Below are 21,329 nucleotides of genomic sequence, written 5' to 3'. Positions count from 1 at the left end.
AGTTCCTTCTCCAGGTGGATCACGTTTAGTCAAAACTCTCCACTATGACCTGTCCATCTTGGGTGGCCCTGCATGGCATAGCTCATAGCTTCTCTGAGTTATTCAAGCCCCTTCGCCACGACAAGGCATTGATCCATGAAGGGGAGGCATGGGAATACCCAGGTTCGAATCCTACTCAGCCAAGGATAGACAACCTAAGGCCCGGGGGCTGGATGCGGCCCAATCGCCTTCTCAATCCGGCCCGTGTCAGTGTGTTTTCACATGAGTAGAATGTGTCCTTTTACTTAAAATGCATCTCTGGGTTATTTGTGGGGCCTGCCTGGTGTTTTTACATGAGTAGAATGTGTGCTTTTATTTAAAATACATCTCTGGGTTAATTGTGGGGCAAATGAATTTGTTCATTTCCCCCCCCCCAAATATAGTCCAGCCATAGCTGCCAAGTTATCCCTTTTTTACAGGGATTTTCCCTTATGCTGAATAGGCTTCCTCACGAGAAAAGGGAAAACTTGGCAGCTATGAGTCCAGCCCACCACATGGTCTAAGGGACGGTGGACCGGCCCACGGCTGGAGAAGGTTGCTGACCCCTGCCTTAAGGTGGGGGAAGGGAGAGAGTTACATATTTCATACAGTATCCTTTAGCCAGCTTAATTCATTTGTAATCAAGTCAATAAACAAGGCCAGCCTTTTCATGCTGGACTTTTCATGCTGTTTTATTCTGTTTACGTTTGTGTTTTATGGTGCACTGTGCAAACGGTTGCTTTTTAAAACTGTCTTAAAATTTTGTGGTGTTTTGATTTTCAGCTTTTAATACTGGGTTTTCTATTGGTATCCTATACCATGACTGCTGCTTTGCAAGATTCTCCTAAAAAGTAGAGAATAAATAAATGCTCGTGAGAGAAGTGAAGATTTTCATATAGTTTAGTCCAGGCATCCCCAAACTGCGGCCCTCCAGATGTTTTGGCCTACAACTCCCATGACCCCTAGCTAACAGGACCAGTGGTTGGGGAAGATGGGAATTGTAGTCCAAAACATCTGGAGGGCCGAAGTTTGGGGGTGCCTGGTTTAGTCAGTATGTGTCCCAAACAATGAGGTGCTAATTTCCCCATGTCAGTAGTGCAACTTGTGTCTGTGGTGCCATTGTGCCAAAGCATTGGGCCTGAACCATGATATATTATTATTATTATTATTATTATTATTATTATTATTATTATTATTATTACTACTACTACTACTGCTACTACTACCTACTACTATTACTATTAATGAAATTTCTACGCCACCCTTCATCCAAAGATAGTGCTTAATTATTTAGAAAATAAAATGCATGTCGGGTTTCAAAGTCCTTTAAGCTCTTCTTTTTAACATTAGGTTGTGTGGACAGGTGTGTGGGTCAAGCACAACATGAAATAATTGGGAGCTTGAGGCAAAATAATAATAATAGCCATCCAAATGAGTTGGCAGGACAATACCAACCTATCTTCTGATAGCACGTTATTGTCTGAGGCTGGCCTGCTGTGATTTGTTTGAAGAGAGAAAGGCACTCTGCAAATGCTCTGAAGCACTTTGGTTGATGATTATTACTTCACTTGTTTCTGGATTATTGTCTTATGTTTCCAACTGATTGCAGCCACTGAACACAACTGCTAGGGTTTGTGCACTACCGACTTCCTGCCCTGCTTGTGGGCTTCCCAGAACCAAGCCCAGTCCTGACTGTCACTTCTGAAGACAAGCCAGCAGGGTCCCTTGGTGGCAGGGGGTGTGAACTTGAATAAAATATTGGAGCCAGGGGTGGGGAGGGCAGGTAAGCCCCAACCCCACATAATCGATCGCATGACACTTTGTGCAAAGGCTTTTGAAATGGCAACGCCCATCAATTGGGGTCGGGGTCGGTGGCCCCCTCAAATATTTTGGGGGGGCCTGAAGGGACCTCTGCCCCTAGGAGTTGGCTCCTCTGCTTGGTAGAATCCAGTCAGAACTGTCTCCTGCGACATTGTAAGTGGCAAAGGCTCTCTCCGCGTGGGGTCCTCGTCCCATCCGTCGGCTGTGAGGGACCCCAACCTCACGGTCGCCCGCATTACAGCTCCTGCCACAAGGAAGGGAAAGTCTCTCTTCTTCTCTCCGACGAGTGGGAACGGCATCGATCTCCCGCTTCTCGCTCCGGAAGATTAGATAATGTAAACCAAACCCGGCTCCTCGTCTTCGCACCCCGCCCTTTCCCGCCCCACCGAACGCAAAGCGCGCCAGGCCGGGGCGAGCGGCCAAGCCCACGAGCCGCTGCTGGTAATCCCCCCCCCCAAGCTGGCGGGCAGTGATGCCAGAGGGATGCAGCCCTCCGGGCGGGCCGAGACGAGAAGTGCGCGAGGGAGGCTGCGCGCCCCGAGGAAACGGCGGGAAGCGAGCGAGCAAGCGAGCGGGCGAGCCGGGGGGTGGGGTGGTTGGGAAGGGGGAAGAAATGAATATTTCAGGCGGAGTTTCTAATTAAAGAAACTCGGGCTGCTGGACCCCCCCCTTTCCTGCCTTCTTTCCCTCCCCCCCCCCCGCTTGAGCCGGGACTACTCATTTTACGTCTGCGGGGAGGCAGCATAAGAAGGGACCGGGGCGGGGGAGCCGTGAGGGGAGAACTTCAGTGGCTGCGAGGCGAGAAAGCGGCGGCGCTCGAGGGGCTGCAGAGCGGGACTTGGGGGAGCCGGCCGTCCACCCACTTGCAAGTCGATACCGTCTGACTTGCGGCGGCGGCCACCTCGCGGATACCCTATATAAGCCTCTATAAAAGCGCGCACATGGAGTAGGTGGAGGGAGACCGGGCGGCGTGCGCGCCGGGAAAGGAGGCAGAGCGCGGCGAGAGAAGTGAGGCTCCGGCCGGCGAGGAGGGACACCCCGTGACGCGCACACGCACATCGTCAAAGGGCAAACGGAGGCAGGTAATGCTCCCGAGCGTTCAAGGATCAGGAGACGACAGGGCGGACGCGCCCGGATAGCGGGATCAACCGCGCGCCTCGCGCCAACTTCAGCCGCTCTCTGGCCAGAGGCGGCGGCGTACTTGCGCTCGAGCACCTCCGGAAGGTGTTGCTCAACTGGCTCGACTCGCCGGCCCAGCCAGCCGATTCACTTGCTGAGCGGCGAGTGAAGCGAGGGGAGGGAGCCCGAGGCACCAAGCCGCCGCCCGGCAAGGAGGAGGGTCGAGCTGAGAGGGCTGTGGCGCCCCGCTCGCCAAGGAGCAGCAGGAGGAGGCTTTGCCTAGCGAGTGTTTGCACGCCGTCTTTCTCGGGGGTGGGGCAGGGAGGAGGAAGAGGAGAAGCGGAGCGCAGCAGCCGCGCTTGGAACGGAGAGAGAAGAAAGTCCTAGCCAAAGTTAAAGCGCTTCCTTGAAATCGCCTTGATTTCAACGGATGGAATCTTTGGCTCTTCTCTTCGCGAAATCGACGGGGCTGAGAAGTGCAGAGGCAGCTCTGGCTGGACTGAGCCGCCTTTTTCGAATGAATAGGTCGCTCTCAGCCAGCCAGATGTTCATACCTCTCTCTCGCTCTCTCCACGCCGGACTTGCTCAGCCTGGTGCCTTCCAGATGCGCTGGCTGCGGAGAGTCGCAAACCTAAGACATCTGGGAGGCACCAGGCTAGCGAAGGCTGCTCTTCCTCGAGCACCCGCAAGCCACGTGGAGGAGGACCGAAGGGGCAGGCGCTTCCCAGACCCGCCGATGTGCCTGCGTAGGGTTTGGCGTCCGCGGAGAGAGGGGGGTTAGGCTAGGTCGAGGATGGGGGACCTGCGGCCCTCCGGATGCTGCACTCCAGCTCCTATTAGCCCCAGCCAACAGTCAGGGATGATGGGTCGAGGGTTCAGCAACATCTGGAGTGCCACAAGTTCCTACTCCGCTGGACCAGAGCATCTGAGCCTGCGCGTCCCACTTTGGATTCTCTACGTATGCCCTCGGATGTAAATGTAACCACTTGATAAATTAGGCTACTTGCCGAGCGAAGAGGGGAAACCCCACCATATTTCCTCATCAAATTAGGGAGAGCAAAGAAGCGGCCAAGCTCTTCTCGGATCAAGGCAGCCTGCTGGCTAGCCAAGCGCTTAGGGAGCGAGTAGACTTGATAGGCAGCCGTCTCTTGAGGGCCCCACCCCCTTGCAGAATGCCGTGAAAGCTTGCCAGACTTTTCCAGGCAAGACTCTATTTACCTGCCTGGCATTTTGCACTTGCTTCTTGCTTCCTCGGCCTGCCTCTCCTTACGCAAAAACAGGTTTCCAAGTTTCCAAAAGGAAAAGAGGAGGGGCGGAATCCCCTTTGCTTCCCCTGCGCCTAGAGTTCGCTTTTCATATAAAGCCATGCCGATCTCCAGTAGAAAGCAGGGGGGGGGGGGACAAGCAAGGCTGTGAGGCAGGCTGCTGACTTGGGAGAGGCGGGTTGCCTTTGGTGCGAGGCGGGCGGTTAGGAACCTGTGCGGCCCCAGTTGCTGGACTTCATCTCCCATCACCCCCTGACCATTGGACATGTTGTCTGTGGCTGATGGGAGTTGGAATCCGACAGCATCTCGAGGGTCCACGCTGGACCTCATCCCTGGTGTAAAGGCTCCGGAGTAAAGTAGCATCATCAGCAGTGGCGTCTCAAGGCGCCCTTTCACCATTCGGTGGCACCGCCTCTGGCTTAGAAGCATTGATTCCCACTCTTGGGGCTCTTCCCAGTTAAGCGAGAGGGGTGAGTAAGCCCTTCCCTTCGTGCAAGGCTCCCTCGCGTGCCAAACAGGCAAGGAGGAGTTTCAACGCTGGCGCTCAGGTCCTGCTTTGGAAGCCGTGCGCTCAGAAGGGTGTCTTCTGCCAAGCTGATCTGAACACTCCAGAAAGCAGCTCCTCTTGCAAATCCCTCCTAGCCCTCTGCTGCTTGTGGACTCAATGAGGGATAGGGCTGTGCTTCTTCCTTGTTTTCGAAGTGAAAAGTTTATTGATTGGTTGATCTCCAGGTCCCACCCACTGCTTTTAAAACCAAACCAAAACCCCAACACCATGTGTTGAAAGTATTCGATACCCATCTTCTGTCCTAAGCAAGCGCTCTTTAACTCCGTGGCACCAAGATCAGGGCAGTGAGTTCCGTATCAAGCGAGTGAGACGCGAATCCCGCAGGGGAAATTCAGTTGCCTTCTTCTTGCTACTAGATCCTACTTGGCTAAAGAGCAGAGAGAGCTGCGCAGCCAGCTGGGGATCTGGGTCCTCCCCCTCTTTTAAGTAAAAAGAGAGAGAGAGGGAGAGAGAAGGTTAGAAAATCTGGGCGCTCTCAACTTGAAGGGAGAATAATTGCTTTAACTTGCCACTCGCTGTTCGCGTTGATGTGACACCTGGCAGTGACACATATCTCCCCTCCACAGCTGGTTTCAGGGAGTGGACTCGGAAGGTGGCTCCATCTATCCTTCGGAAGCGCCATGGGCAGATTCCTGAGATCTCCTGCGTTGGTGGGGCTGGTGCTGGCGATGCTTTCAGCGGGACATTGCGAAGAGAGACCCGAATCTAGCGCAGGGCTGAAGGAAAGGCAGAACCTCTTAAACCTAATCATGGAGATCATTCAGGAACTGAAAAAATACCATCTGGAGGAGGACGAGGAGAACGGGGTTCAGTACAAACAAGACTATCTTTTGGACCGAAGAAGGGAAGTAGTACCCGATTATGGATCTTACTCAGAAGAACAGAGAGTTGGTAAGTCAAATAATAACTACATTGTGTTAGAGAAGACACTGCAACCTGTTACGTTCGTTTTTCTTTTGGCGTTAAACTTTACAAAACGGAGAGCTCGGTCATCAAGCTGCTAGTTTGCATCTGAGAAATCTCGGGGGGGGGGGGGCTTGCAAATTGCTCCAGTCCTCCTTAATTGTACAGTGGATTCCTCAGTGCTGTAACCGCTCTGAAGGCAAACGCCAGACTAGTAAAGCTCCGCTCCCGTTGAACGAGGAATAACCATGCTACGTGCTCCTTCGACGATCGATGGCGCTAAAGAGCAAATTAATAGGTTGAAATCCGAGAAGCATCATCTAAATGAGATTACTTTGCGATGTGTGTGCTCCGAGGCTCGCTAACAGTTCCTTGTCTGTTATTCTAGTCTAGTCAATTGCAAATCTGAAACTCTCAGAAGTTTCTTTTTAAAAGTTTTCCATAGTTCGAGGGTTCCCGTCCTAATAGACTGGTTTGCATCAGTATAAGGCAACTTCCTATGCAAATTCACATCTGATTACTGCTAGTCACTCGGATGTCTCCCACAGGTTTTCTGCTTCTTTAATGTTTTTTTTCTAGATTTTATCTTGAAGGTTAAGAAAATTTATATTGCATTGATTTTAATAGATGAGTGAAGTAGTTACAGTATACAGTTCTGTATAACAACCGAGAAAAGGGGCCTGAAAAGCACAGGACTGTAACAATATACTAATGAGGAGAAATTTACAATAAAGCAGGAAAAATATAATTACAAATGCCAAGTATTGTATGTATTGAAGAATGTTCTAAATCAGGCATGCCCAACTTTCAAGAGACTGAGATCTACTCCCACTATAAAAAAAAACAGTGATCTACCAAAGTTGTTGTTGAGCAATTTCTTGGGGGGGGGGCGGAGGAGTGTCCCGGGATCTACCACGATATATCTACCACGGACACCCCACGATCTGCCGGTAGATCACGATTTACCTGTTGGATGGCCCTGTTCTAAACCGCTGACTGCAGGTGAGTTTTTGGTTGACACCTGGAAAAACTCCCTTAGCAACTAAATTGCATTGGTTGAATGAATATTTGTCAGTTTCTCGTGGGGAATGTTTTTTTGAACTTATCTGAGGAAGATCTTTGAAGCATGTCTGCTATCCGTTGTTTAGAACAGTCTTCAATACAATGTTTGTGCTATGCAATTCTTTGTAAGCTTCACAGAAATGAACACTTTACAAAAAAAATGACAAAATATTCCAATTGTGAACTTATTAAGGCTACTTGTAGACATACCTTGAAAGAGTAGCATGACAGTTTTTTCGGCTGCATTGCAAGCTGTATTCCACTCCTCATGCTTTAATTTATCAACCAGAAAACAACCTCCAGCTTGGAAGCACCCTTCCCTGGCTTTGAGACAGCCAACTGTTTTTGTTGTTGTTGTTGTTTTGGTCCCCTCTAGGCATCCAACTTGTTTATTTCCCGTGGTTGTACATTGTTTAACTCTGAAATCTGCTCAGATAGGGGAGATAGCTTTGTGACTGGCACAAGGGCAAACCAATCAGCACTGCACATAGTCCAGCCCTTAAGAGGGAGGTGCTTCATGATTGATACAAGGGCCAGCCCATCAGTGCTGCCCAAAACTGATTTATGCTCTAAACCAGAACAGCAGCTACCCCACCCCAATTCTCCAAACAAGGCTGTGTTATATACATAAGGTATGCAGAAAATGTGGCAGCATACTCATTGCTGAAATGTAAGCAGTTCTCTCTCTCTTGGCTGCTACTCTTCAGAAATCAATGGGGTTTGATAGTGCTTGTACTGGCTGGATTTGTCTCTGTTATGTATTGAGAAATGCTATAATTATATTTCTATGCCTGTGTTTTTGACACCACAAACATGTTTCTGGGGAAAAGTCTTACCAATGTCAAAATTTCTGTTTAAGAACTGTTTAAGACCAGAAATCAGGACTAGTTGCAGACTAAAAAATTAGCCAATTTTAGTCATGTTTATATCACTGGAACTTTGTTTAAAATCATACTATTTGGCTTAGCTACTCTGAAACAGCATTTCTTTGTAGGGGGCTCAATTCTGCAGTAAATTATTTCAGAAATTTGGCTTTAGACAATTAGGCTACAATTCCTGTCTGTACTTTCCTGGGGTTGAATCCACAGGATTGCACTGTTCACAGGATTGCACTGTCAAATCTTATGTGCAATACTAAAAGATTTGCAGACTGCACATGTAAGTCCCTTGAAAATGGGAATTTAGGCTTATCATAAATACTTGCCAATTAGAGCAAAGATAGTTGATCTGCTGGATCCTGTTTGAGTAGTATTTAATCACATACTGTATTATATTGCTTAGGAGGCACCTTAAAGGAATGGTGAAGATTTAGACCACACCCCATGGGTGGCACCGAATTGCTCCCCCCTCCCCGCTGCAAATAAATGGCTATAAAGCACAACAGGAAAAGAAAGGGGGAGATTCCAAAAGGCTGAAAAAAGTTATATACTGAAAAACATCCCAAGTTCTGATGCATCTGGAACTTGGGAGGTTTTCCTTGAAAGAGTGACAAAGTGAGAATTCCTACAGAGAGTTCTCATTAAGCACAGTACTCAAGTATACCATTGCTATTGAGCAATAATAACCAGGCAGTGGGTGTTAAAATTTTCAGAAAGTGAAATTTCACTTGCAAGGGTTCCACATGCCAGTGTAGATTCAATCTACCAGGAGTTATTCTAATAAGGTGCAGCTCCTCCCTCCCAGTCCTGTCAGCCACTATAATATGGTAATGTCAGCTAATGTTTAATAAGATTTGCATCCAGATCTAAACAAGCTCATTTCAAAGTAAATTCTCAAAGTAATAAGGTTGCTTTGGGTTGTATACAATACTGTGCATTCTCTGACTTAAAATGCTGAATTACTTTATAAATTTCCACAATTTTGCACAATATATGCATAATATACACAATTCAGCTAGTCACAGGAAAAGCAAGGAACTATGCAAAACCCTGAAATCTAGGGCAGGTACCAGGCTTGAGTGACCCATCAGTGCTGTTGATGGACAGCCATGGTGCTGATGCAGACTCCCTGCCTTGTGCTCCAATTGGGTCGTTCTGGCACCAGTGAATGGCAGTGGTGCTGCCAATTAGCCCACCCCTGTGGGCTTACCCAGCAGCACCAACACTCTTCCTTGGGGAGCAAAAGTGGCTACTAGTTTGAATTTGTGCCTGGTGGTCACCATTTAAAATTCCCTACACTGCAACGCTCCAGAGCACCTGGCAAATTTCTACACCGTTGCGTTATGAGAAATATAAAATGGCGGCTGTCCAGTACTGATCAGAATCAAACAAATGCCCACCTCTCCTAGGAAACCCACCATCACCAATACAATCGCTTAAGTGGCATTGGCACTAATACAACCTAACCAGTGGCAATTACTGCAGGAGGTCCAGGCAAGGTAAACATCAGCACCAATGGTCTCTCCCAGAGTGTATAAGCCCCAGCATCTGCCCAACTGTGCTGGATGTTGACTCATTAATTGAATCTGTAAGTTGAATCCGGCCTATTATGTAGAAGCCTGTAAATTTCTAGGATTTATTGCATATTGTGCTAGATATAGGTCAGAGCATTTGTCTCTCTGCTACCGTGTTTCTCCGAAAATAAGACACCGTCTTATATTTATTTTTCCTCAAAAAACCAACAACACTATGGCTTATTTTCAGGGGATGTCTTATTTTTTTATTAAGCATGGTACAGTTTAACCTACAAAGTTAAACTGCCTATCACTATGGCTTATTTTGGGGTATGGCTTATATTCCTTCAATGCTTAAAAATCCTGCTATGGCTTATTTTATGGCTACATCTTATTTTAGGAGAAACAGGGTACATGGAAAACACCCCTTCACCCAGTAAACTGGCCCATCAAGAACAGTCATCTAAATTTCTCCCTGTACAAGATTTTCTTTTTCTTTTAGCATGCAGGCGGATGAATGATATTAAATACTGTATTTAAATAAATAGAGGAGCACTCAAAAATATGACTCCAGCTGCAGTTTGAAATCATAGAATCCATCACAGTCTGTATCAGCCCTCCCTAACCTGGTGCTATTCATGTTTTGGACAACTTTCGTGAGGAATGTGTTAGAATAAATTTCCCATTTTTTTTCAATGGATCTGGGGTCACTTTTCAACTTCAATGGATTTTGTATGGGGACTGATTTGTAAATCTGGGGACTGTCCCCGGCAAACGGGGACACCTGGTAACCTTATGTTAGAAACAGATTTCCCACTGAAAACCTGCCTAATGGCTTGAGCTAGGTGTAGAACCACTGTGCAGCACTTAATTGGAGCACAACAGCTGAAGTAGAACCTGTTCTACACGAAATAAAATTGTGCTGAAGCAACTTGCCAACTTCTGAAAGGCTTCCCCCCCAGCAGTCTCGCTATCATTGCAAGGAACTACAAGCCAGAACTCTACCTATCAATCATCTACTGCCTGACTGTCCCGAGGCACTTTTGAAAGAAACGTCTAAGCATTTAATGTGGCACATGACACAATTAGGTCAAATATTATAAGGTCAATTCAACTGAGCTTGACTATGCTTCGAAGTAAATATTTACTTAGAAGTAAATAAATGGTGAATTTGGAGAATGTCTAAAACTTACCAGTGAATCAGATCCAGTTGGAAGTAGTTCTGACTTTAAATGCAACAAGGGAATTCAAAGGCCACTTAGGCATTCATTTATGGTAAAAAAAAAGACAAGTGCAATCAACACGGATGTCTTAATGTAAGTAACAAAAAGCAATAAAATATGACACTAAATCAAGGAGACAGCCTTGGAGCTAAAGAGGATTTCAATAAACTAGTTGCATTCCCCTTCATTTAATACAAGACGTGGGGAAGCAAACCACATGAATAAGAAGCAAGTAGATTATGTTGTCCTCCCTTACCATACTGTGGTTACATTTCCTGAAAATATGCTCCTATTCAGTCAGTTTCTCAGACCGCGCTTGATGAACATTTGTGCTCTGGATAACAAAATGCAATTATTTGAGAGGAATTGAGCTTAGGAACTAAACAGGACACTACAGATTCTGTTATGCCAAACTCCAGGTTCTTCATTATGGCTGTCTATACATCTGTATATGCCTGTTGTCTTTGTCCATGGAGTTTTCTTGGCAGGGATACTGGAGTGGCTTGCCAGTTCCTTCTCCAGGTGGATCACCTTTAGTCAAAACTCTCCACTATGACCTGTCCATCTTGGGTGGCCCTGCATGGCATAGCTCATAGCTTCTCTGAGTTATTCAAGCCCCTTCGCCACGACAAGGCATTGATCCATGAAGGGACTGCAAGAAGATCAAACCTATCCATTCTTAAGGAAATCAGCCCTGAGTGCTCCCTGGAAGGACAGATCGTGAAGCTGAGGCTCCAATACTTTGGCCACCTCATGAGAAGAGAAGAATCCTTGGAAAAGACCCTGATGTTGGGAAAGATTGAGGGCACTAGGAGAAGGGGACGACAGAGGACGAGATGGTTGGACAGTGTTCTCGAAGCTACGAACATGAGTTTGACCAAACTGCGGGAGGCAGTGCAAGACAGGAGTGCCTGGCGTGCTATGGTCCATGGGGTCACGAAGAGTCGGACACGACTAAACGACTAAACAACAACAACAACATACATCTGTATATGTAAATATATGTGTTAAAACCATATAATGCAAAATTCTTTAACATGAACATGACATGTCAGTAGATTTGCATGTTTTACTGACACTCCCATTAATCATCACATACCTAAGCAGTGGCACCTGTGTTTCAACAGCTCAATTCAGATGCACAAACATGGTGCAGTTTGAATGTCTAGGAAGGTGACTTGGAAACTACAACTAATCCAGAATGTGGCACCTAGACTGATGACTGGGAGTGGCTACCAGGACCATATCACACTGGTCCTAAAGGATCTTCATTGGCTCCCAGTATGTTTCCGAGCACAATTCCAAGTGTGGGTGCAGACCTTTAAAGCCCTACACCTGAGGGAGCGTCTCCACTCCCATTGTCTAGCTCTGAGGACCTTTTGGCGGTTTCCTCACTGTGAGAAGTGAACTTACAGGGAACCAGGCGGAAGGCCTTCTCGGTAGTGGCACCCGCCCTGTGGAACTCCCTCCTATCAGATGTCAAACAGATAAACTATATGATTTTTTTAGAACACATCTGAAGGCAGCCCTGTATAGGGAAGTTTTAAAAACAGTGGTGCCTCGACTCATGAATTTAATCCATTCCGAAGGCACCTTCGTAGGTCGAAAAATTCGAAAAGCGCCATTGGAAACGCAATTTCCCATAGGAGTGCATTGGAAACGGAGAAATTCGTAAGTCGAAGCAACCCTATCTAAAAATTCGTAAGTCGAAAAAACCCTATCTAAAACCGCTGCGGTTTCCATTCGGATGTCGAGAAATTCGTAAACATGCGGCCATTTGCCCCATTCGTGAGTCGAAAAATTCAGTTGTTGAGTCATTCGTAAGTCAAGGTACCACTGTATTTGGTGTTTTATTGTGTTCTTTAAAAGTCTGCTGGAAACCACTCAGAGTGGCTGGGGCAACCCAGTCAGATGGGTGGAAGAATAGTGATAGTGAGAATAATAATATTAGGTGTTATTCAAACTAACAAAAGATGTTCATGGACTTGGAATTCCAAAATGAAGGGCACATTCATATTATTCCATTAAGCTGTCCTGTTTCCTCCCCCAATTACATCAGAAGAGCTAAGCCAGGAGCAGCTAGAAGAGGCATGGCATTCTTTCTTGTGAAGAAAGAGATGGGCAGCCAGAGTGGAATCCAATATACCACTAAATCTCTTTAAACTTGTGCATACAAGAGCTGCCTAGAAGCGAGAAACATTTACATTTGGAGTAGGACAGAAGCTGACTGCTTTTGCTCAAAAGCCATCCCACTTGTTTCCAATGGCACTTGCTTCCCAGAATTGTGAAAAAATTAAATTCAATCCCAGCTGTTTTTACTCAAAATGTTACTGATTCCAGTGGGCGTTAATTGCTATAAACACTTGCTTAGGTGTATCTAGGTGGCGTTGTTTTTTTTTTTTTAAGAACATGAGAATTTTACAAAGGGCAAATAATGAGCCTACACTTACTTGGTTTTTAAGATCCATGAAAATGCCATTGCTCTTTTCAACCAGCTTAACATCTTAAAATGAAAAACCTCTAGAAGCTAAATGTACAGAACATGAATGATAATTCTGTTACCAGTGTTCTTCATTCCTTTTAACAGAAATAGTTCCTAGAGATCTGAGAATGAAAGACAAGTTTTTAAACCATTTAACAGGTAAGCAGAATTTAACATTCTAACATGGTACTTTTGCCCGCAATTATTCTCTTATGGTGCTAATTCAACTGACCCACTGCTTCTTTTCTCCCCCAGGTCATCTTTATTTTGGTCCAAAATGCACTAAACACTTTCATAGACTTTACCATCATACAAGAGACTGCACCATTCCTGCATGTAAGTGCTGCTGTCACACAAGAATCCATTGCCAGACATTTCATTTAGTTGCATTTAATAAAGAGCCGTCTTCCAATGCAATTATTATTCGGTTTATTTAAGGAGTTTGTGGAATTGCAGTAATTAAACAGGCTGCTGTATAGTGAGACTCAAATGTAAATTTTACTCAAGGGTATATGCACTGAAGAAATGGACACAAGCTAGCCATGGTTATTAATTTCAATGGGTTAGTTGAAGACAACCAGCAGTACCTATAAGTGTGAACTATGAGTTTCATCTTAAATTTCCTAAGCATAGGGCAACATCCAGCATCATGTGAGCAGACTTCTCCCTACAGATCTGCTTCATAGGGTCTTCCAACCACCCAGAGCAGATGTTGGGAGTTTGCAGGTGGGAGAACCCATTCTGTCAACAGCAGTTATTCTGCTGGCAGACAGACACTGTTGGATTACACACACAGAGTTGCAACCCACGGGACAATATTTTAAGTGCTATTGCTGTGACTCCTGCAAGAGGCCTCATGGCTTTAACCATCAACTTAAAACGTACTTTCTGCAGGCAGCTCATATTTGTATGCAAATTATCTGTCAACTCCTTTGCCTTTGGTTTGCAATATAGTAACTTGGAACTTAATAGTACATCAGATAAAGTATAAAATATGGGTTTGAAGCACTGGGATATATATATGCACAAGCTGTTAAGAAGTTGTTTAACTGGCAGAAGTCACAGCTGACACCAATGCCACACTTATTAAAATGATGCATTTCCTTACATTCCAGGGGCAGCCTAAAGCCAAAATCGTGTATACCGTGTTTCCCCTTTTTTAAGACACCGTCTTACAACTTTTTTTCCTCAAAAAAACACACGGTGGCTTATTTTCAGGGGGTGTCTTTTTTAAAAAAAGTGTCGGTACAACTGGGTCCCACTGGCTCAGGACGCTTGGCGCTCTCTTCCGCGCGCATTTTCTGCCTCTTCTATTGTCTCCGTTTCCCCTCCTCCCCATCCTGAATCAAGGGCTCTCCTTCCTTGGAGGCTTCTAAGCAGAGGCTGGGTGGCCACCTGTCTAGGAGACAGACGTGCACACGAGGGGGGGGGGACTTCACTCAGTGAGGTGGATTTAAACCTCGTAGGATGCCAGAGCAGGAGGCATACACGAAGCTGCCCACCGTCATGTTGGTGTAGGTGGGACTGCGCTGGTCGCAGTCGAAGCACTTGTGGTTGGGTGGGAGCACTGGGAGGCTGCTCATCTCCCTCAGCAGCTTTAGGTGCTTCTCCTCCTGCTTCGGCTTGGCGCTCGCCGCCATGGCTTCGAAGGCGGCGGCGGCCGGGTGTGTGCGCATGCGGAGGAATAGAGGCTGCTCCCCGGGCTCTCTCACGCTGGCCGGGGAATGAGGAGGGAGGCTGGGACCCGTCCCGCTCTGAGACGCGCGCGAGGGGGACCGACGGAAGGAAGGGGAGGGGGGAAAGGGAAGGAGGGGGAGAGGAGCGGCGTCAGCTCTCGGCAAGGAGGCCAGGGCAGCTGAATGATGAGCCAAAGAGGAACCTGCGCGGCACCTTTTCTCTGTCGGGGAGGGGGGGGGAGAGAGACGCGATCACAAACATACAGAGAGAGACAGATGCGCACACAGGGGGGGGGAGAGAGAAAGACGCACGGGGAGAGAGAGAGACGCGCACGCACACACAGAGAAAGAGACGGACGCACACACACACACACACAGAGTGTGCAGCGCTGCTTCGCGCTTTGTCAGCGCTGCAGCCGCCGCCACTTCCGAGCGCCAACCCGACCTGGCAGGCTTCCTCCTCCTGCCATGGCTGGCATTGCAGGAGCTGGGTCCTGCTGGCTTGTGCCCTTGGTGCTCCGTGCGGCACTGCTGCACGCTTTATCGGCGCTTCAGCAGCAGCCACCGCTTCCGGGCACCGACCCAACCCGGCAGGCTTCCTCCTCCTGTTGTGGCCGCCGTGCTGGGTCCCGCTAGCTGGCTGGGGCACTCGGTGGTCTTGCTCCGCATGTCGCAGAAGTATGGCTTATTTTCGGGGTATGTCTTACATTTCTCAAACGATTAAAAACCCTGCCATGCCTTACTTTTTGACTACGTATTAAAAAAGGGGAAACACGGTAGTCAAAACACACTGGGTTCAATGGTGGGTGGGTGGGATTGCCAAAGTCATTTTTCCCAGAACACTGGCCCCTTTTTATTTTTCGTCATGCATGTGAATCTGAATGTGCACAAGTTAATTGCCTATAAATTGCAGGCTTACTGTAAACTCATCATCCAAGAGCCTAAGAATGATAACTATGACTCTTAACTATTGCGTTTGGGCTTTTTCTTTTCCTAACCTAGGCACACCATTTTGGAAAAAAAAATTAATAGAGTTATGAGGCAACACTAATTGAACAGTTCCCATCCAGCTGGTTTTACCCTGTTGCACATCACTGCTTGGGCTGCTTAGTTTCTCAACAGACAGTCCTTTCAACAGATAGCTGATAGATTATATTAGTGCGCTATAGGGAGGAGTACTTAATGGCACATCTTTAATGTCTGTTCCACCAGTAGCCTTAGCCTGACTTGGCAGCCATTTAAATACCTTGACTCACATTTTGATTTGTTTATTCTTGGCAACTGTGCATAAAAAAAACTACTTGCATGTGCAAGTCAGACACATGTCATTTGCTGTATTAGAGAAAATTACTAATTCCACTGCCAATCACAGAATTAATTCCCTTACTAGATTAACTGTGTTTTTGTACTATCCAAAAACCATAACAGCAGGGCTTTTACACACACATTAATGTTTTGGCCTTCAAAGTAGGTTGCAGAATGATTTAATTCAAATGTGAAGGCTCCCGAAATAGTTTCTTTTCAGGCTGCAGTTCACATAAAATTGATTACCTGAATGAATTTTGCAGGTATAGTTTGATAAGCAGCCTAAAAGTTCGATCCTTGCCATTAGATTTTATGAAGTCTAGAGGTTTCACACATTGCTGACCTTCACACAGTAAAATGAACAAGCCTTTTCTCTGCACATGTGCAGTCTCTGTATGCAAGGCTCTAATTAACCAGTTTTCCATTTCATACTATGCTCACCAACTTTGGAACAAGTCATGATATTAAGCCATGGTTTAAAGCTGAGATAATATCCTAGCCCAGATGAAATGAAAAACTGTAATTAGCTGAAGACTTTCTGATTTGCTTGCTCACATCAGAAAGGGAGGAGCAAAGGGCCTATATGCACAGATCAAATCCTTGCTCATATCTTGATTTATTAAGCTAGAGATATGATTATCTTACTCTGGCCATTTCATTGTCCCATATTCAAGCTTCCCACCAAGTGTACATGTCATATGAGCTTGGACCAATCCTGACTGATATATATACATTAGCAGGTACAAGTTAGCAATATTCACATTATTACGTTTTTGTACACACAACTAAAATGTAATCTGTGGCTCAAATAAAGGGCAAGAAATTCAAACTGAAGATCCCTTCGTTTTCAGCTTCAGATTATTATCAGTCTTTGCTAGTTCATTGTTAGTAGAAAATGAGAATTTTCATTTTATGGAATGAACATCACAATTTTATTTGCTATCCTGCATACCTAACCTGTCCAGGCATGCATTGCAACTATTTCTCCTGCACGTGTTCATAGCTAGCTGTTTACATGTGCACATCCATTTCTTCTTGAGAGGTGCTTTCTTCCAGGCCAGTCTGCATAGCATTATACATGCAATAGCATATAAAATCCCTTTAAAAACTTTTTTTTAAAAAAAGTCTCATTTATACAGCCAGCTTTCTAAGCAAAGAATTCAAACCTATAACTTAAAAATAAATGGTTTCAAAATGAATTGCAACAGGCTTGCAGTACCTTGTATATCCCTACAATAATATTTCTTAAAAAAAACACCCTCAAGTTATGCTGGGTTGTTTGTTAACTTCTATTTATGATCTTTTCACTAGACTATAAAAGATGTGCCAGGCTTCTTACTCGGTTGGCAGTAAGTCCAATGTGCACGGAAGGATAAGGTAAGCTTTTTGAAAGGACCAATTGCACACTGCCCGTATATGCATAGCAACATCACCATTGTGGATTTGATACAATTAATGAGCATTGCGCAATAGCTCTTTGGAGAAGGTATTCCCCTTTCAGAGAGAATGACACAACACCCCTTCACTTGGCAAAATACTGGCCATAAATAAAAGGATACCCCCTACTGGAAAGCAGCATAAAGACTCTCAGACATCAAGGGTGAATTCATAGCTGTATGCAGTTAGCAGATAGTAAAACAAAGCACATCCAGGCACAGCTAATTTTCAGGGGCTGAGTCAGCATCCGTTTCTATGTATTGACACTGGGTCTCTATTTAAAGTTACAGGTTGATTATGCCATATTTGAATGCAGCTTAAAAATATACATGTAGGAGTGATTAATGTGTCTATGATACAGTTATAATGTAGTTGAAACATGAGCGTTATGCGCATTCAGCTGAATCTGTCTCCAAAACTGCACATTTATATTTTACTGAAATACCAACTTAACAACAGTAAGCAATATCAGGAATCAAAACCAATTCATTTCTCTTGGAATCAACACTGAGATTAAGATCCTTTTCAGCCCTTGTGAATAAAATATTGTAGAACAAAACAAATTGTACTTTCTTTTTATGATAAAGCCATTTTTAAAAAATAAGAATAATGTTGTAGTCAGTCCTCAAACATTAGAACCACCAACTTATCCCCAAACTCGGCCCTCCAGATGTTTTGGGACTACAACCCCCACCATCCCTAGCTAACAGGACTAGTGGTCAGGTATTATGGGAATTGTAGCCCCAAAACATATGGAGGGTCGAGTTTGGGGGTGCCTGTCATATAGGAATGATTGCCACAAGTAGGGAAATCAGTGTATTTAAAAAGAAGTAAAAATATAGGGACACGGGTGGTGCTGTGGGTTAAACCACAGAGCCTAGGGCTTGCTGATCAGAAGGTCGGCGGTTTGAATCCCCATGACGTGGTGAGCTCCTGTTGCTCGGTCCCAGCTCCTGCCAACCTAGCAGTTCAAAAGCACCTCAAAGTGCAAGTAGATAAATCGGTACCACTCTGGCGGGAAGGTAAACAGCATTTCCGTGTGCTGCTCTGGTTCACCAGAAGCGGCTTTGTCATGCTGGCCACATGACCTGGAAGCTGTACACCGGCTCCCTCAGCCATAAGAGCGAGATGAACGCCGCAACCCCAGAGTCGGTCATGACTGGACCTAATTGTCAGGGGTCCCTTTACCTTAAAAATATAGTATAGTCCTTGGAGTATCCAAGAACTGGTGCTCATGAACTGTGAAGGCTTTATCTCACTTATCTAAATCTCCATCCCTTGACAGCAAATGGTAACTGGCCCAGAGTTTTAGTATGTCAGATTGTGCAGCGAAAACAAAAGTGAAATATTTTGCTCTCTTGAAAACCGATAAACTAATATTTTGTGGGGGGCGGTGTTGTCTTGTCTTAGCTTCAGATGTTACTACTATCAAGGGAAAAAGCTATTATCAAGAACCAAGAGAAGTGCCTTGGAAACCAACAGGGAAATTGAACTTACCATCTTTGTAACATATTCCATTGTGAACAAGAGATTTATTTTTGCAAGTTGATAGACGACTTCCCATAAAATCTTTAAAAATGTGTTTTCTATTCTGTCACCACTGTTTACAGATACGCATTTTTTCTGGTAGTTTTTCTACCATAACAATTTAAAATGTTTCATACTCTAAAGCCACCCTATATCAGAAGTGTTGCATTGCCAAAAAAAATCAGTGAATACCAACCTCCCAAGTAAGAACATGTTTCATTTAGAGACGTCATGGGACACTTTCAAGGAAGCCTTCCTGTGGAGAAGGTTACCTTTCTTGCTCATGCAATTCAAAGTGTTTGGTTACAAATGTTTCATAAATCTGTTATGGTGTACTCTTACCGAGTGCAAACTGCATGCCATGTGGAAGAGACAAACATGTTTTAAGTAAAACTTGGGATTCTGCATCCACTAAAATGCCATCTTTTTCCTGTACAATAGAGGTATGAACATTCCAGCTAAATGTGCAATATGTAAATACTGTAAATAACATACATAATAAAGTGTTGGGTTTATAATTTGGCTCTTCATCCTTCTTCTTCTTCCTACTTATAGTACTTAAGATGGGAAAGAATTGCACTAGACCAAAGACAATCAAATTCCTTTTCAAAGTGGCGATGTTTCATGTGATGAGAGATAGAACATGCCCCGAGGTGGGCTTCATTTGGGCTAACAGCATCCTTGCAAACAGTTCATTCAGAATGGTAACCCACCCATGATTCTACTTGCCTGTGCCACCACCGTTCCCATCCTGCCAAGTCACCTTTATGAAGGCTTATTAAAACAGTCATCTCTATCCGATTCAACACTGTAGCTATAATTAATGGAAGGTAAATGTTGCTCCTGTTCCTCCTCTCTAAGTGTTTCCTTGGGGTCCAGTCAATATGAAACATTCATTTCCATATACCTGCAACACCAGAAAGTTTTTTCCTTTAAATGGAAGTTTGAAAGCAACCACAGAAAAGTGTTCCATGTGTATCAGGATCGGAGATTCAGGTGGCCACTTGTATTTCATGCAGTTTTTTAAAAAACAAACAAACCAAGGTGTACCCAAAGTAATTAGCTACATTATGAAACTAAGGCAATGAAAACATTACAAGGATCAATACAGCTAAGCTGATCTTTTTCCTATTTTATTTGCTCTTGTATTTTCAAGTCAATTAGCATGACAGTTAATTTTAGTACAGCTGTAAACTTTACAGGAATAAAACTTAACATTTTTATCAAAACAAAAATATATTCCTAGCAGCACTTGAGCCTAGCCTATTAAAATAAATTATAGCTATTTGCCTCTGAAATTCCTATGGCATTTTAAATCAAAACTATGGAATTTTGCATGCAATGAAATTCAACTCGGGGTGCATTTTAAATCCAGCAGGGTTGTTATTTGGGGAAAATGGGACAGGTACCCAAAACATGGATCCAATCTCGGAGACCACTATTCCTGCTTTAAATAAAAAAATTGTCCAGTAGCACCTTAGGGACCAACTAAGTTTGTTCTGGGTATAAGCTTTCGTGTGCATGCACACTTCTTCAGATACCTTATCTGAAGAAGTGTGTGTGCACACAAAAGCTTATACCCAGAACAAACTTAGTTGGTCTCTAAGGTGCTACTGGACAATTTTTTAATTTATTTTGACTGCATCAGACCAACATGGCTACCTACCTGAATCTAGATGCTTTAATGAAAGTTTGCCCTCAACACTCAGTAAAAGTATAGTATTATCTAGTAGCACCATTAAATCTCTCTGCCCATGCTAGTCCTTAACCAGGAACACAACATTCCAGTCCAGCAGCATCAACAGGAAGTTGATTCATGCTGCTCCAAGATCTACTAGCCTCACTTCTTTCAGGGTTTGCAGCATGCAGGCTATTCAAGCTCAGCTTCCCTTTTTTTAAAAAAAACTTTATTGAGAAAAGTTTAAAAAAAAGATACATCAGATCTTCCAAAATAAAGTGTACAAAACAAATCCCCAAAAAAGGAAAAGGAAAAGATTCTTATGGTCCAAATATAATATCATTCTAACTCAGTATAGATCGGAAATTATACAGAATCAAAGTAACTCTTGAAACCCTACCTTTCAAGCTCAGCTTCCCTTTGAAGGCTCAGGACCCACAATACCTCAAGGACCGCCGTTCCCCATTTAAACCAACTTGGACTCTGCATTCATCATGCAGAGGTCTGGAGGGTGGCAACATGAGAAGTGGCCTTTTCTGCAGTGGTTCCCTATTTGTGGAATGCTCTCCCCAGAGAGGTTTGTCTGGCACCTTCTTTATATATCTTTAAGTGCCAGGTGAAAAACGTTCCTCTTCAATCAGGCCTTTAGTTGTTTAATATTCTACAGCCTTTTAAATGTTTCTGTGGGAGGGGGCTTTTGTTTTGCTGTTTCTAACTATTTATTTGTGTTTTAATCTCATGAACAGCCCTGAAATCTTATGATGGCGGGTGGTATATAAATCTAATAAATAAGATAAACTAATAAATACATATTGCAAATGTGCTTGGGACATAAGAAGCAGTAGGAGAGAGG

General features: G+C 44.8%; 1 protein-coding gene across 2 annotated transcripts; it reads left to right on the top strand.

The window, feature by feature from the left end:
- Positions 1-2,569: 2,569 nt before the first annotated feature.
- ALKAL2 (ALK and LTK ligand 2) lies at positions 2,570-19,316 on the top strand. 2 transcript variants are annotated; one of them, XM_035109927.3, is made up of 6 exons: positions 2,570-2,921; positions 5,358-5,682; positions 12,959-13,012; positions 13,109-13,189; positions 17,146-17,211; positions 18,682-19,316. In XM_035109927.3, exons 2-5 carry the CDS (start codon positions 5,412-5,414, stop codon positions 17,208-17,210), a joined length of 471 nt encoding a protein of 156 aa, XP_034965818.1. In that variant the 5' UTR covers positions 2,570-2,921; positions 5,358-5,411; the 3' UTR covers position 17,211; positions 18,682-19,316. The 2 variants fall into 2 exon arrangements, with proteins under 2 accessions (XP_034965818.1, XP_088521808.1); XM_088665682.1 differs by lacking the exons at positions 17,146-17,211; positions 18,682-19,316 and having other exon boundaries at positions 2,617-2,921; positions 13,109-13,420.
- Positions 19,317-21,329: the final 2,013 nt, after the last annotated feature.

This window comes from Zootoca vivipara, chromosome 3, assembly GCF_965207765.1.
Source record: "Zootoca vivipara chromosome 3, rZooViv2.hap1.1, whole genome shotgun sequence".
In the NCBI taxonomy this organism is placed as follows: domain Eukaryota; kingdom Metazoa; phylum Chordata; class Lepidosauria; order Squamata; family Lacertidae; genus Zootoca; species Zootoca vivipara.
Note: the sequence above shows the minus strand (reverse complement) of the source record. Positions and strands in the feature narration are given on the sequence as shown.